This window comes from Epinephelus moara, chromosome 3, assembly GCF_006386435.1.
Source record: "Epinephelus moara isolate mb chromosome 3, YSFRI_EMoa_1.0, whole genome shotgun sequence".
Lineage (NCBI taxonomy): Eukaryota > Metazoa > Chordata > Actinopteri > Perciformes > Serranidae > Epinephelus > Epinephelus moara.
The window spans coordinates 26,630,103-26,648,195 of NC_065508.1; the positions used below are offsets into that span (position 1 = coordinate 26,630,103).

Below are 18,093 nucleotides of genomic sequence, written 5' to 3' on the forward strand. Positions count from 1 at the left end.
CACACACACACACACACACACACACACGCAGGCCATTTGTCTTCAAATCTACAAAAAGCCTTTTCCCATAATGAAATTTTAGGAAAGTGGAAAGGATCTGTGTTTTTGAAGGCCACAAAGAATAGGTTATTTTTGGCCAAATAAAGGGCTGTGCATATGCTGCATCTTGTGCGGCCTCAAATCCATTTATTTCTATGTAGACGCACATCGAATAATTGAGGGACATGCCGGTACCCCAGAGGTACCACCGATCCACGGTGGGTCCTCCTTGGACTGGACATGCCTCTGACCTGTTAGGGCATGGACACAGGACCTCTGGAGGGTGTCCTTTGGTGCCTGGCACCAGGGTGTTGGCTTCAGATCTTTTGAGTCCTGTGGGTTGTGAGGTGGGGTAACAACGTGTCCCACAGATGTTTGATCAGACTGGAATTTGGGGAATTTGGAGGCCAGGTCAATGCCTTGAGGTCTCTGTCATGTTCCGCGGGCCACTCCTGAGCAGTTTTTGTGGCGTGGAGTGGTGCATTGTCCTGCTGGGGGGGGCCAATGCTACTGGGGAGTGCCGCTGCCATAAGGTGGGGTACCTGTTCTGCACTGGTGTTTAGGTGGGTGGAGCGTGTCTGGCGGCATCCACATGAATGTCAGAACCCGAAGTTTCCCGACAGAATATTGAATTGGAACAAGATGATCGGTGTTGTTCACTTAACCTGTCAGTTGTTTTAATGCTTTGGCTGATCGGTGTATGGTTGACATGATAACCCTTAATACACATAACGTTATTCATCCCTTCAACAGGAAATACTTTTTCCCTGACCTGATATGAAGTGTGCACTGCACATGTGAGCATTTTTGATGATCGTCTCCGTCCAGTCCTTTCGTCTTATCACATTTAACCATACTTGTCTTTGTTTTTGTTGACGGGCAGTGTCATGAGCCATGAGCAATAACACAACAAGACAACACCTATGTAGCCTACAGCCCTGTGGTGGAGAGTCGTGTTTTGCCTCCAGCTAATAAACTGATGTCATTGTGACGTCGGCTCCTAGAGGGTCTATACAGATACAGATGATGGCGTACTTGCTCATCATTATGCAGCAATACAGCTGAAAACACGGAGAAAGAAGAAAGAAATCGAAAACAGAATCAACAAAATACCGTCACTGTCAGGAAGAACATGTTTGAATGGGTTTACCTAAAGGCGTTTATTTTTCTACCAAATATTGTAAACCTTGGTCAGGTGGAGCTTGGCTGCAAAAATATTTCAAAGACAATACATTATTGACAAAAGTTTGAGAACCATCACCTTATCTGTCTGATGGGAATGTGTACAGAGGTGTACAATATCTAAGGCCTCTAAATACAAAGCACAAATACTATTTTACTACAGTCTTTGGATTTAACAGGGATTTCTCCATTTGTCAAAACAAACTGTTCCACTGATGTTTCCCTGTTTGTCTGAATGAATTCTCTAGCTTCTAATGACTGGCAGGAAATCCTCAGCATGTATCCTGTGGGGATGCCATGCCTCAGAGTGGAGGAGGATTTAATTGAGGCCACCTGTTCAGAATTCACCAGTCGTTTTCTGGAGGTTAAAGAGTGGCTTTCCACGGCAGTGATGTTAGTCATCCTTTGCTGGTTGATTACACATAAAGATAAGGATTTACTCTGTGCATCCCTGCATGTTTAGAACATATAGAATAAAATATGTAGGTGGCATAGACTGAATAGAAAACAAGCTCCACCTGCATGAGCTCAACCTTCATCACTCCTCTTCATCTTGTGTCAAATTGCGGTATAAAACTGATCAAACCACCTGTTAGCTTGAGTGCAGCCTCTGAATTTCAATTTCACAAAGCTTTATTTATTGCTGGCAGCTAACACAAGAGGGTGCTGCATCATCTCTTCACTGCAGACATGTTTGCTCTGTGAATGGGTGAGGTTAGAGTTCTTGGTAAACCTGCAGGGAGGGACTCTCCTGAGAGACTGTGAGTCTTTTTGTTATGCAATGTGAGTCACAGGAAAAATGTTGAGCACTTGCTAGCATGTTAGAAGGAGAATTTAGGATTTAGGATTTTGAGTTAAAAGCTGCATGTGCATCTTTGCTCTGTAAGATGAAAGGACTTTATCATTTCCTTGTTATTCTTCTTTGAATGTACAATTGTCTTTGGATGTTTAATGGATCGAGTGACATTGATGTACGACATCAGGAGAGGTGTAATTCTACATGAAGGTCTCACCTGTCGTGCAGCTTTAACAAGACATCACCGTGTCACAGTTAATTATAACAGTCTCAGTATCAACCACGTCTGTGTACAGTGGTGAAATGTGACAATATGTGCATTAGACGAGTGTGAAAGTGTACAGCGCCGCAGATTTCCACTGACACCCACAAAAAAATTGCAACAGATGGTGAGCAATTAAGAAACATGCGATAACATCAGGGTGCGATCGCAAACGGTGAAGTGGAAATGTGTCTGTGCATTTAAACAGACAGGTGCACATCAACGCAAGGGTAGATTAAGGTGCTCCTGTTGCTTGTTATGTTGCTGTGTAGTTTGTGTGGAAGAGAAATCAGGATGTGATGACAGAAGTGAGGAAGCAGGGAGGGGTGGCATTCATCATTTCCGGGCCCAAGGGGAGACTCTGCCTTGAGAGGCCCTGTCGACAGCGACTTTCACAAGAGCTTTGAGTCTCTGCCCGAACCCGATTGGAAACATTTCCTGGGTTAAATCAGGTCGGGCTCATGCCAGTTTTGGTGGCAAGGTGTTAGAGTATTTTATCTCCGAATGACTTGACAAACAGTTAAGTTTCACTTTAACAGGACTTGGCACTGTGCTGCTCCGTCTCCAGAGTACACTCTGCTGCTCTGAGACTGTGGAGCTCTGAGCTTAACAGTATATTCCAACAGCTGCCTGAATTTATGAACAGTCAACACAGTCTCACTCCCAGCTTGTTACTGATGCTTGGTCAGTGACCCTTGCTGTCAGATACCGATGCACAGAGAGTCCCTTTAGCAGCGGCATGAGATGATCTGAGTGACTGCTGTGGTATAAAGAGACACAAAGTCTACATAGGGTTGGTGGGAGTGGAGGTGGATGGCCAGACTTTCACCCGGGAGACCGCTGTTCGTCTCCCATGTGAAATCAAAAGTCAATCAAGTAATTTTAACAACAACGTAGTGTGCTAGTACATGGAGTACGCTACTGGAGTGATGTATTTCACATGACGAATGTGATGCATGTCACGTGACATTACATTACATAAGTGATGATCGTACTTATTTTAAGCCAAACCATGATCTTTTCTTCTTAAGGTAGCGACGAATGCCGAAACCAGGCTGTTCTCATAAACTGCTTGTAAGTTTTCCTATGAAAAGTAACACACCCAGGAGTAAGGGGGAGGCAGGTTGGAGTGGTGGATGGGTCACAAAAATGCAGACTTTCCCCTCAAGACAAATGCACGACGCTTTTTGTGTGTGTTGGGGGCGGCACTTGACTCACGTCAATGATGCCGCCGTCACATGACGCCGCCGGTGTGTTTTGACCTTGAGTCATTCTAAGGTGTGTCCTCAGCATGTTTCTATTCCTAAACCTAACCACAGTAATTTTAATTGCTTAAACCTAACCTCCGTAACTTTAGGTTAAAGCACAAAATGTCATTTGTGGGGCACTAATTCGTAGGATATCATACAAACCGTTCTATGTGGATACATTGCCTAAACCTAAGGAAGTAAATCTGTTAGCTAATGCTAAAGGTGTGGAAATAGTCGAAATAATTTAATAGCAGTAATAGCAATAGCAATAATAGCAGTGTTAAACAAATATCTGTTAGCTGAGCTAATCGGCAGAGAGTGCGGCTAGTTAACAAGCTCAACAAGCGCAACACATAAACAAGTCTTGAGAGGGATGTCCTGGGTAGGGAGCTAGCTCACCTCCTGTTGGACAGTTGAGTGCAAAAGGATGGAGGGAATGAGCCTCCGCAGGGTATTTACAGTTCTATGGGAAGACGGGTCTTCCCTTGCCTGCAACAGTCTCTCTGGCCTTTACAGGCATTTTGAGAAAGGTTCTTCCGTTTGGTCTCGAGAGGATGCTATCCCCATACTTATGTGTTGTACCGAGTGTACCAAAAGGGAACAACCTGCAGTCTAAGTTTATTTTGAAAAGAGACTGCATGAAGTTCACTACTGAAAATTGACATGCTGTTCCTGAACATGATACTGGAGGCACCCCAGAGTGTCATAATTTGACTTTTAGGGTCACTGACCAGTGTCAGTATATGAAGAGTTGGGAGTGAAAATGTGTTGGAATGGTCCACTCTGTGCCAAGGTGTGCTCTGCCACTCGGAGTAGCTATTTATGAACGTAGCCTGTGCCGCAAATGTCCGTTACTGCACTGAAAGGCTTTAGTTGACTTTAGTTTGTAATAAATGTTTTAATATGTAGATATTTAAGAATGTTTACAGTGGAAATTCAGGTTTTTATCAGGCTGGGGCCAAAAACTGCTGCTGTGGTTCGGACTCAGGTCGTGCCTGGACAGACACTATGCAGGTTCATGTGCTGAGTTTTGGGGCCACGATCGAAGCTCATCATAGATGTGTTTAAAAAATTCAAATATACGGCCTTAAAAATGTGATGACACTTCACCCAAATTGTTGATTGGCATGTTGGCAATTAAAAAGTCCTCAGATACAAAAACATCCTGGACGTGAATCACAAAGCATCGACTCATGGCTCATTGTGCAGGTGAACATAGCACCAGAGGTACACACACACATGCACACACACATGAGTCTGGCACGGCACTGGATCTTCCCTCCCACTGACAGATGGATGGGGTTAATATCATAATTAAGCACCTCGGCCGACGGTTCCTGTTTACCGCTCGGTTGCTAGGCAGTGACATCAGCTGATCCCTCCCTCCGTCCTCTCTAATCCCTTCCCTCTCCCTCACATACACACACACACACACACCACTCTCTCTCTCTCTCTCTCTCTCTCAGATAGGCAGCGCAGACGTGGGCAGAGTGTGGGGGTATAGGAAGAGGAGAGAGCGGGAGGGTAGGTAGTAGTGTGTGTGAGGCTGTCAGACAGCATGGTCTGGGTCTGAGGACAGCACAGGAAGACGCAGCAGCAGCAGCCTCCAGATCTCCATGTAGACCAGTGTGGTGACATCCACAGCTCACCTGGACCCGTCCACCCGTCAGCACCCACCCAGAGCAACACCCACCTCTTTCTGAGAAACAAGAGGAGGGAGAGGAGGACGAGGGGGGTGGGTCTGTTTATCTTCTTTTTTTTTTTTCTTTTCTCAGTTTTTTGGTCTTGGGAGTAGGCTCCGGGCTGGACCGCATGCATGACACAACGCAAAGGCGAGAAACCCACCATCAGCATCCAGGAGCACATGGCCATTGACGTGTGCCCTGGCCCCATCCAGCCCATCAAGCAGATCTCCGACTACTTCCCCCGTTACCCGCGGGGCCTCCCCCCTTCTGTGCCCCACCAACTGGTGGCCTCTACCCTTTCCAGCTCCGCGGCCGCCACCTCTGCCACCGCCGCTGCCGAAAGTGACCGCTCCAATGAGGATAAACCGGACCGGGCTTGTGCCGGAGCCTCCGCCTCCTTACAGGCCACCAAGAGGGACGAGGAGCCCGACGTGGAGGGATACGACTCAGATGACTCCAGTGAGTGATGATCTCCCTTCTTGTCATCTCCTACTGTTTACCACGGTGTTTTCCAACATGTCCTCATGTGTGCGTCTATCCCTTTTAGTTCTCCCTCTCCCTCTCTCTTATTACTGCATCTCCATTTTTGCCACCGGTTGCCAGGCATCCCTCCAGCTGTGTGGCTTTGTGGCTTTATCTGTCACCTTTTCTTCTCTCGGCTCCCCCATCCATCTCCTTCTATCTCCAATCACCTGCTGTATGTGTGTGTATGCGTGTCCCCGTGTGTGTGTGTGTGTGTGTGCTGCAGCTAACTCTTTCCCTCTCAGTCGACAGACAACTGTTGCTGCTGCAAAGAGCACATCTCCCCCCCTCCTCCTCCTCCTCCTCTGCTCTCCTCCAACTGAAAGCATGATATGTGCGGTTTTATTGGAGCAAATGACTGCATGTGTGTGTCAACTGGTGTGTATGTGCGCATCATTCATATCCCCAGTGTCTACAGGGTGCTCGGTGTGTACTGCTGATCAGTCTCACCGGGCTGAATGATTCATGGCTTCTTGGTGAAGCTTCACATTAGTCGCAGTTTTGCGCTCAGCGGAGTCTGACTGCATCTGTAAGCTCATGTGTTGGCTGGTGGCAAGACAGGCAAGTTCCAATTGTGTGAGCGTAGTGTCTGTCTGTGGTAATTTCCAAAGCATAAAGATGCGTGTGTGTGTGTGTGTGTGTGTGTGTGTGTGTGTGTGTGTGTGTGTGTGCGTGTTCATATCTGTCATCACAGAGGGGAGGCTCCTTTGAGAAAGCCATTGCTGAATGTCATTCCTTTAATCTAACAGGTTTGAGTGGATGAATAATAATGGGAATTAATAACATGCAGCACAGCTACTGGAGCAGTAACAAGTCAACGAGATTGAACAAGATTTCTGCGTCCTGTGAAAACCATTTTGGCTCCCAGCAAACATTTTCACGGAGAGATGAGATGCCACTCTGCAGCAGCGCTGTAGTAAATGTAATGCCAAAATGAAAGCTGCTGCTACCGGCATCATTTTTTATTTCTACAAACCTCAGTCGGATAAATCAGTGAAACAGCGAAAGAGTCTCTGTTTTAGCATTTGGCTGCCTCTGAACTTTGCCCGGCTACAGCTCGCTCTGAATGTTGCTCTCAGGGTGCACAGAAACACACCACCGCCTCACAGTGTGTTTGTATCAGACTCTCACCAGAGCTTGGCTGTGGGTGCTCTCTGCACAAGAGACTTGTGATTGCAGGTTAATGTGTGACAGCAGTGTAGCTTCCCTAAGAGTTAATCCATGCAGAGCGGCATGCAGTTGGTTGGGCTTAGGCCATCTCTAATCCAGAACTGGACAGGAGGGGGGATGGTAGGGAGCAGAGGCGGGTCGGGCCTGGCAGATGTTGCTCTATAACCTCCGCCAGGCAACCAGAATTTCACTCAGTCTGACGGAGAGATGCATTCCCCCGAAACTGTGAGAGCAGTCCTCAATTAGCGGGAGACTTGACCTCTGTAGCCTTTTTTGTTTTTCAGCAGTCACAACATGGCGTTTGGAAATGTCTTTGTTGGTGCAATGTGAAGTGTTTGGGAATTTATATTATCAACTGAAGAGTGATACTTCTGGTCCCTCTCAGACTAGTAGCACACTGCTAACTTAAATCCACAAACTGCAGCTATTTCTGTTGCCTTTTAGTTGAGACATTTGTTACAAGGTGAAAGTTCACTATCACCCAGATACAAATCCATATTTTATACACTTTAAGAAAGTTTTGGCTAAGTACGCTGTGTGTATCTGTGAGCCACATAAAAAATCCATCTTCCCAGTGCCACATGTATGATGTATGGGCAGATTACTACAAGGGCCCCCTGGGCACAGGCTCTCACCTACAAAAAGTCACTCAAATTAACACGTACTGATTATAGACTTTATACAAATATGGAAGTAATAACAGCTCCCTAAAAGTGAAGCCAAAACATCTTTATAACCCCCTGGTGGCTGGCTGCAGTATAGGTCAAAAGCCCTGCCCTCTCCATGTTAGCAGACAGGACATGGTCAAAACTAAAAACCCATCCCAAAGACGGTTTCTGTCATCTCAGTTGGTCCTTATCACGCTGATGTTTGTTAAAGTGTTTGTTTAGTTCTGATAAGCTTGGTTATTAATATTAATTTGATGTTAAAAAAAGGTGGTTTGATGTCATGATTGACAGCTGTGTGAGCCAATCGTTGTGCTCCTAACCAATGGCAGTGCTCTCAATTGGTCGGACGGGTGTATGGGCAGGAACTCGATCGCAACTGGGCAGACTCTGGCTCCAAATGACGTCACCAGCACAAGATCAGAGATCATGTTAACATTCTACAATGCAGTGCTGGACAGTATTATTAGATACGGCATGACATCATGGTCGTTAACACCACAACCATGGCGTCTGTAGTGATGCGGGCGCTGCACCGGACTGTTAGGGTGAAGCCGGAAGGCGAAGCTTTCGATTTACTGGTCAATCTACATCCCAACTTTAACCTATGGTCATAAGCTCTGGGTAGTGACTGAAAAAATGAGATCATGTTGTCTGACCCATTAATGCATTCACATACAGTGGTTACCACTTTGTATTAAAATCCCCTGCTTACATTAATAATAGCGTGATCATACAGAACATTTAAATAGCCTTGAGCTTTGAAAATAAATGAATATCCTTGAACACAGAGGGTCAGGCAGAGGATCAAAATCTGATATTTATGAGATATGGATAAATATGTGTGGGTCTAATAAACAAATATTGAAGTTAGCACAACAAACAGAATATTGTGCGATCAAGTTACTATGACGAGTTGGTTCTCGGTGTGCTGGTCAGCTACAGCAGCACCGCAGAGAGAGTTATGCATAAGAATGGGACTGTGTGTGGAACTTTTTTTTGACAAATTTCCTTCAGGACAATAAAGTCTATCTTATCTTATCTTTAGATGGCAGTGGTTGTGTCAAGGACATGTTGGCTTTATTATTGTACAGTGGGGTGAAGGAGAGATGCGTCGTCCATCTTTATATAGAGTCTATGGTACTGAGCAGGAAGAGATTCAAAATGACAACAAAGAGATGCAAAGAAACTAAAATCAGACACAAAATAACTACAGAAAACACTAAGTTATCTCAAAGAGACACAAAACTACTGTGAGAAGACACAAAACCACAAAAAGATGCATTATGACTTCAAGGGAGAAACAAAACGAAGAGGCTAAACAACTATAGAGTGTGTGCATCTTGCTCCGGTGTGGGAGGGGTGGGGGGCCTTTTGCATATCTGAGCCCAGGGGCCCATTGTCTGATGATCCCCCTGGCTACATGCTATTCTGGGTGGGACACTCTGCAGTCCACAAGGTGAGATAAAGCACAAGGAACCATGAGCTACTTCCTACCTGTTGCTTTTGTGCAGCCAGGCATACAGTAGATAATTCAGGTCGTCCATTAGTTTCACGGCTGGTGGTTCGATCCCCGGCTCTTCTTGTCTTCATGTCAAAGTGTCGCCAAATTGTTCCTGATGAACCGGTTAACCGGAGTGTGAATGAGAGGCAAATTAAGTTAAGTGCTCTATCTGTTAAGGTAAGAAGTCATGGTAAGAGCTGTCCATTTTACAACTGCCTGCTGTTATCAGAGGGGCAAGACCCCAAAAGTGGCGACTTTGACACAGTGCCTACTGATGCAGCTCTGATTAGGAGAAGTAAGAGTTCAGTCTTCTTAAAGGTGTTTGTCAGATACGCGAAAAGCATCTCACGCCTCCCATCGTACAGTAACTTTCCAAAATAGACAATCTGACAACGATGCCTGTCGTACACAGTGATCAGCCAGGTGTGTGGAGGTGTAAAAGTAGGCAGAGTTTCTCAAGCTCTCCTTTTCTAAACTTTTCTCATGTACAACCAGGTGCAACATGAAGAATCCTTTGAGGAGAGACTTGCAGAAAGTTTGCGCCATTGTCCCCATTTGTGCAATACAGCATGCAGAGACTACAAAGACATGCCAAGACACAGTTCTTGGAGTGAAATAGGGGAATGCAATCAGGAACATAACAGGAGCAGCTGGTGAGTGTGGCCATTCAGAACAGAACACTTTTGCCTTTAGACAATGAGGCACGACACAGCTTGGGAGCTAGTGTGAAGCATACTGAGGTCGTAAACAATACATATACAATCTGAAAAGACAGATGCAGCCGGCGACCAACCAGCAAAACAATTCTGCACCTGTGTAAGAGGAAATAGCTCTACATACCAGCAGACGGCATTCGTCTGTAATCGCCATTCAAAAAGGGAGACTGTCTTGATGCGAGTTAGCCAGTTAGCATATTAACAACACAATGCAATGTTGAAAGAACGAAGCATATTTACTATGCGCCAGTGAATAAGAACACAAACCATCAGGAAACTTTTCTGCTAAAGAGCTCAGTGGCTAAAGAAAAATAATCTCACCATATGTAACACGTTTGTTTTGGTCTCATGCCCCCTTGACTTTAGCTCTTTGTTTACTTTCCTCACTTCTGTTTCTCTTCCCGTGTGCTGAGCTGAACTACCAATGAGAGTGATTTCATTCACCAGCAGGCTCAGGCATCACCAACGGCAACTTAACATGCTGAAGCAGCCGGAAAAAAAGCCAACATGGGCCCATGAGTGGCAGGGGTAGGGCAACAGACGCTAACCAACACTCCAACTGACTGACAACCGACAATCAGCTTGGTGTGTAAAGGCCTTAGAGGACAAGTAAGTGCAGTTTCCCAGTGGGCCTATGGAGATCCAGGTCATTTTATACTCGGAGGTCAAACTTTTTAAGACTTCATGCACCTCAGAGCAACTTTCAAAGGAGTAAACAAGGCCCCGCTGCATCTAGTTCTCTTTATACACCCATGGTTGGGATGTTGTTGTGTGCATAAAACTACTGGAACTTTAACAAAGTGGTGTTGATGCAGATGAGGATCAATTACACTGCAGGCTTATGCAAACGTCAAAACCACAACTCTTCTCCATCCTCCCTGCTAATAAGGCAATTAGACACAAACATCTGCTGGAGCATCATCTTAATGATTTTACAATCACCTGAAGAGTCATCAGTGATGTAGGATAATTACCATGTCAACTCCACTTCCAAAAAAAAACAAGGCCAAAAGAGGAAGCAGCATCAGTGTAACTATGGTAGCAATTAACTGTAAATAAAAATATTGGATGGATGATCCAAAGTCTGAGTCATCTGTGTGCTTATCATAAGCCTCACCTACGGTGTTGATGCGTCTAATGTAGGCAGGCACTTAAAATATAAATAAAAAATGAATAACAAGTGGCTGTTTGGGTCTGATGCAACATCCCAAATAATCCCAAGCTGCTGCTGCCAAGGGAGTTAAAGGAGAAACATAAGGCGTATAAACAAAATACTACTGCAGCAGCACCAGTCTGCTGTAAGAAACGGCACCATAGACTCAGTTACTGAGAGCTGCTGAGCATCTTATAGAAGAAGTCACTCCACAGCACATTAACGTAACAGGTGATATACCTGCTCATCATCACGGTTTGGTGTCAGTCAGATTTTCAAGACTCGTTATTTTACACCAACGCTCAACAGTCATACAGTGAGCCACTGTACAAACATCCTCCTCAGTGGTTCAGACTGTACTGCAGCGTGGCATAACAAAAACACACATGATTCTGTGTTGAAAAACTGTGACTGAGTGAAAAGAGAGCCTCCATTGTTACTCTCCATCTACTTGGTGCTGGATGGAAAATATAAAGAAAAAAAAAGCTATACTACACCAGGCAACCATGCCCCGCTGTAATCATAACCATAATCATTAACAACATAATCATAATCATACATAAACTTAACAAATTGGCATTTTAATTCCTACCATTTCGAATGTTGCGTTCACATGAAATCAGGCAAAGGGCACACACCTTGTGGACAGCATGGGACGATTTGACACTGTTTTGCTCACAAACAATGGAATAAAATATACTAAATAAAATAATTTTGTCCAGTAATGTCCAAATTGCCCATGTTTTCTCCTTGTATGAAGGAACTACATAACTTCTAGTTGTAAATTCCGTTGTGGAGGACGACAAAAAGTTCAAATATCTTAACTTTAAACGGCAATGTTGTCTACTGTTTTCGTTGCTAGTATACTCAGCCAGTCTCTCTTAATTTTAGTGTCCTGCTCTCGTCCACTCAAAAGAAGACCACCTCTTCAAGAAGGTCTCGCTCTGGTTGTTCTGGTGCGTACCCGAATGTGATTGCTGTGTTCATACCTGCCCAAACGAACCACACTTAGGGGGCAAACAAACTTGAGTTCGATTGAACCAAACCAAACAGGGCAGGTGTGAAAGCACCCTTAAATGTCTTAAATTTCTCCTGGGGGAGATCCCCTAGACCTCCTTGAGGGTTCCATCCCATTAATTGTTTCTTAAAACTGGTCCCCCCAACGTTAAATAGATGACCATAGCCCTGTTTAGTGGATATTCGTTGAGACCTTGTAAAGCAAACAAATGAAAGCGCATAAATAAATATAATCAAAATGTAGTGAGTAATAAGCTTGACAGGTTGATGCTGTGCAACACTGAGAAAAGATTGCTCCTTCGAGTTTAAAGCAGTATTGAAAGTCTTTCTGAAGGACAGCTGAAACCAAGCCTATTTGATGAAAGCTCACTTTTAAAAGTCGGGAACACATCGTATTAGTTTTACAGACACAATAGCTTCTACTGGCAACGAGCTCAGAAGAATAACAGCAATGGAATTGATTTTATAACCACTTTCTCCTTTCTTATCAGCTAAGCTTGATTCCAGCTTCATCTCATCTCGGAGGGTTAGTAAAGTTTTAACACACTTGTTGTTGAGGCTGATCTCACCTCATACATATGAGTCACACTCTGAGGTAAACTAATTTCTCCCCTCCCAGCAGTGCGGCAAGCAGTGCTGTGATCCGAATAAAAAAGCAGCTTCAGTTTGAATTTGTTAGATTGTCTTTCAGAAACTAACTTTCACCCTGTTGCTGCATGAAATGTAAGAAAAGGAACTCTCCTCTTCCTGTTGTTTGTGATTTTAAAAGAGGCAGCGCTGCCCCAAATTGGCTCTTCACAGTCCTGCGGGACTTGATCCAGTATCTGCGTGCTTCCTCTTGGGGAGGAGGTGGGGGAGGGTGGAGCTGTGTGGCAGTGTCCTCCCTCATGTACCAAACCACACAGGGATATCTCAATCGGTGCTCTGAACCTGCTGGCTCATCTGCATAACAGCAGCATTTTTCTGATTCATTGTGACTCAACCTTGATTTTAATTGAAACAGAAAAGTGCATCACCCACCAAGTGTCCCAGCTCCCCTGCGAAGAAGGGGAAATCAAAACCAATTAGACATCCAGATCTCTGCCATGTCAATTAACGGCTGTTTGTAGTGGGTGTAGAGGGGTGCGTCCCCACTGCAGCCAGGAGAAATGACCGGTGCGACCCACATGACAGAGCAGGCTTTTGTGTTTCTGCGAGATAAGCCTCAGAGCCATGTGTGTTGACAGGACTAGTGCAGGTTGGTTGAGGGGGGGAGTTGGTAATGTATGCACACACAGGTCTCCCCTGAGATGTCTCGCTCTGGCAGTACTGCTGTCTCTTCAGCACAAGAGTTGAGCTATAGTGTTTGCTTGTAGTTGTCAACTGGTGAGGAGAGATGCAGTCAGAGTGGGAGAGGAGTGTCGAAAACAAAAGAAAATGATCTGACAGAAAGGGTACATAAAATCAACTAAAGCTATATTTTATATCTGAATGTTTTTTAGGTTAATGGGGATTTAATTGCCAAATTTGACATAATTTCTTCATAAAAATGTGTCTCCTGATATCTTTGGAGTTTTGACTTAAAGCCCCTACAAGGAACTTTCATTTAGAGTTGATTTTGGCGACCCTGTGGACAAAAGCGGTAGTGTTTTGCTGGAATGAAGCCTACATTTCCCATGAGCTCTAGCGCGTATTGTCGCGCATGTGTTTGTTTTGGGGATGAATAAAACAACAAGACGGGAAAACTTTGTCCCCGCTCCTATCGGGGATCCCAGCTCACCTCTGCCATGCCCCAGCTCCACCTCTCCGGCGTAAGAGCCACCGCTGCCGGGGTAAACGCAGCGGTCGGCTGGTAAGGATGAAAGCCTGTTTGGCAAGCACTTCCACGGCTTCTTGGACTGAGTATGGAGCGGTGCCTCGCCTCTTTATTTCTCTGCACTCGCTGGACCCTGTCGACGCCTGGCTGGTACCTGTCGCGGCCCGGATGAGGTACTCCAGCCCCGCGGCCCCTGCTCTCCTCGTCCCCACTGGCGTGGGGTGAATCTGCGCAACCTGCGGCCTCTGTGTGTGGCTCCCCAGACAGCTAACGCCGTGGACCCGCCAGCTCCTGCCAGGATTGGGCTGGTAAATGCTAGATCGCTAGCGAACAATACGTTTATCCTGAAGGATTTCCTGACTTCCCGAGGATTGGATTTTCTCTATGTGACTGAGACGTGGCTGACTGTTGGTGAGTCCAGTGCTTTCACAGAACTTTTACCCGATGATTGCTACTATTTTAACTCCCCGCGGACGTTGGGTCAAGGAGGAGGAATAGCGACTATTTCTAAGAGTCACTATAAATGTAAGCAGCTAGGTAAGATGACGTGTGCCGTCTGAGTGCCGTAAATCATTTCCTCCTGGAAGCGACCTGGTGCGGACCCAGACACAGTTTCCTAAAGGTATGGATATACACTATATAGAAATAGCTTATCTTCACACCGATGGTCTCATTTGCTGTTGTAGGTCACGCACAGACATCAGCAGAAACGAGAGACTTTTACATATCCAGTTAAAAGTTCCTTATAGCGGCTTTAAATGAGATAAACAAAAGAGTGTAAACACAATTATAAACACAATTATAATCACTGTGAGCGGTGGGTCTTGTTGAGTTTTAATGCCAGCAGTGTTTGTCAGCGTTTAACAGCGATATATATGATATAGGGATGAGGGAGTACACCATTACCTGTATCTGTATCAGTAGCCCCTTTTGCACTGCCTCTTCAAGGCAGGAATTACATGCTGTTATGCCGCCTCGACATTCTGTTTAAAAGGTACAACCACGGAATGGGGGGACAGAGTGGTCCCTGTGTCAGTATAAACGGGACAGCCAGCAGCATGGGCTGTACAGGTGTGACGTTTTGACAACATGTTATGTGTGCAACCCACAGTGGGAGATTTAAATAGTAGCTGTTAGCGGCTAACTCAAAGAACAAGTTTCAAGAGCTCCTTACTCTCCAAGCAGAGGACGAGATCAGCCGCCATATGAACTGAGACAGTAAAGTGTGTCATATAACACACACTGACGCATATGTCATGTCACACAAGAGGCCGATGCTGTTGTGTTATGTGGGATTTGAGCTTCTGCATCGAATCAACACCACACCTACGGGGTAGGCTCTGTGTCGATGTAGAGCCTATGCCGAAGCCTGACGTGCGGCAGTTGCGGCAATGCAGACCTCCTGTCTATCATTGTAAGCTGAAACCATTTCCCTCAGGGGACACAAAGCTTTAATTTACTTTTATTTCACAGATAAGAAACAATAAATTGTAAAGACCATAAAGCCTCCACAAAAAAAGCATTTAAAGTCTTGTGTGTGATTTATCCTGGCTTTATATGAGCAGAGGAAATCGCCGCTCATTGCTAGGCTAATTTATACAGTGTAAAATACCATAGGCTTGTGCTAATAACATTAGCATGTTATATTTGTTTGGAAAACATGTTTAAAATGACACAGTGGTTTTGTCAGTGAACCTTGTGAGTTGTAATGGAGCCAAATTTTGTGACGCTACCTTTGTTAAATGTTGCTGTTGTTCCTGGTTTTATATGAGAAGAGGAAAAGTCTGCTAGCCGCCAGGGGTAATTTATACAATGTAAATTGTCACAGGCTTGTGCTAAAAACATTAGCATGTTGTATTTATGGGGAAAATGTGTCCAGATAAAGATGAATTCTTTGTCTGTGAATCCTGCGAGTTATAACGAAGCCGATTTGTGTACTTGTGTTTGAATCAACTAAATTTTACAGCACTTCACAGAAACCCCACCCCCTACCAGTGTTTTGGAGGTGTAACTGCAACAGACACACCACCGCAGTATAAATACTCACAACAGCGTAGGCTTCATGTGTAGGCTATGACATGGTCATGACATTGTTATGGGTTGATCAGAAATTGTTTTTATGATGTATTAGAAAACTATTGATATTAAGCTTCACATAATTTTTGATCACAAAAGTAGGAGAACAATTTAGCTACCTAAATAAGGGTTTTCTTTCATCACAAGTAAGGATATTGACTCATTTTACGGGAACAGTACTCATGCTCATAAAATGTACATTATCCATACCAGATAGTTGTTTTTACTCTGAGTATTTGGCTCAGCCCTTACATGACAGACTTGTAGGGGATCAAGTGGGATTAAGCAAAATATGAATCCACAATTGATTTAATTCAAAATAAAATCAGGTTTTTTTTACAAGTGTTCATCTCACATTGTCTCATGTCTATAGAGATAATAGCAAAAGAGTTTTTCTCTAATCGCCCATATTCAATGTAAGCGGCCTCTTCAGCCTCAAACAATCCTAAATTCAATATTTTGAGATATGGATCATTTATCAGATTACTTTGCTATATCTTCAATAAGTATATGATTAACTCTGTTTGTTTAACACGTCTAGATGAATATAACTTAGACAAAAAAGTGATGAGGGCAATGACTTCAGATCAGGACAGGAGGAAATGAGTTTTTTCTGCAGAATCAGCCATCCTATTGTAAGCTGTGCTGGAGTGTGGGGCTCTATCTCCTTTCATAGCCACAGGGAAGTGAAGAGCTGAGGGTGATGCAGCAACCTCATCTCCTGGTGCCTGCCAGATCTTTACACCCCACCTCTTCCTAATCCTGTCAGACACAATAAGATTTTTTTTCTTTTAAATCAACCCAAAGCGGTCCAGTCACCAGAAGAAAATGTTGGAATTGCACATCTCTGCACACTGAACTTTATATACAGATCATATCATGACGAAACTAGTGATTTACACCCCTAGTGACTTCAGGAGTATATCACTTGACTACTGTGCTTTGTGACGTACACGAGTAACTACGCTTCATGGTTGAAAAACGAACACCAATCTCAACCACCCATCCCTCCCTCCCATCCTACTCAGACTTTCTCGCTCTTTCTAAAACGTTATTGTCGCAGATGGGATCACTTTGGAGTTAGCTGAAAGTCTGGTGCATCTTGTACAGTCGTTGTAAGAAGCCAAAGGCCACTGACCAGGCTGCCGTATTTGTGATTAAAGAGAGTGGATTGCAAGGACATGATGTCCCGATGAGTTCTATGCAATGAGATTTACAGATTTAAAATGTGAAAAAGGCTGTACTGATACTGGATTAGTCCTCGCTATCAGAAGATATCCTGAGTTTAAATTATGAAATTGGCATTGGGAGGGAAAACGTTGGACTGGTGCATCCCTACTTGGTTGATCAAAGGGCTGTCCCCAACTAAGACTTTCCTAGTCGACCAATAGTGGTCATTTAGGGCCATTAGTCGACTATTCGCCCGCATGTTTATGATATTAAATTTACTTATTTAATTATATATTTCGGGCAGGGCAACACAATGGGTTGAGTTCAAGGTCGACTAAGTTACCAATGAAATCTTGCCGACTAATAACCTTTCTGGTCGACTAACATTTGGTTGACTATTAGGGGGCAGCCCCAGGTGAGAGAAGCATGTCTTACCACAGTAGCTCAAGATTCAAGATTAACTTTATTGTCTCACAAAGTGAGAAATTTGTTCTGGGCCGTTCGCCCATGCTGCAGCCACAACACAGAACATACAATACAATACAACACAATACCAAACATACAATAGATATGCGCGTTCCATATCATACAAGTAGCAGTACAGCAATCACAAAGCACACAACACCACATCACAGCTGGTTGTGATCACAAACTCAGCATACTACATACATACTAGCATACTACATCTAACCACCCTCCAGTTGTGGGGATGAATGAGGTCAGGTGTGCTTCAGACCTGAACCCTTCAAACCGTAGAGGTTAGTGCAGCAGTGCGTTCCTCCGTACAGGATTTAGTATGAAGCTGCTCTTTAAAAGTTCATTAAAATTTACTCTGGGGCTCTGCCATTTGTTGCCTTGTACATAATTAAAATAATTTTTTAAAACTGATTGTAAAACAAACTGGGAATCTGACTAATGAGGGTAAGTACCTCTCTGTCTGAGGCCTAGTGAGAGCAGCTATCCACAAAAACCTGATGATGTCAGAAAAAGAAATGGCAGCCCCATTCTGAGGTGCAAGAGAATAATAATTTCCTACATCCCCATGCACCATCCCAATTTACAGTCAGAGTCTGGGGATTTTTCACATGATT

At 44.4% G+C, this 18,093-nt stretch overlaps 1 protein-coding gene across 2 annotated transcripts in view; it reads left to right on the forward strand.

Moving 5' to 3' along the window:
• Positions 1–5,051: 5,051 nt before the first annotated feature.
• doc2b (double C2-like domains, beta) overlaps positions 5,052–18,093 on the forward strand; it is a 245,734-nt gene continuing 232,692 nt past the window's right edge. For both annotated transcript variants that reach the window (XM_050034470.1, XM_050034479.1), the window contains exon 1: positions 5,052–5,673. In XM_050034470.1, the coding sequence (XP_049890427.1) occupies positions 5,346–5,673 (328 nt within the window). In that variant the 5' untranslated portion in view covers positions 5,052–5,345. The remainder of the gene's footprint in view (positions 5,674–18,093) is intronic.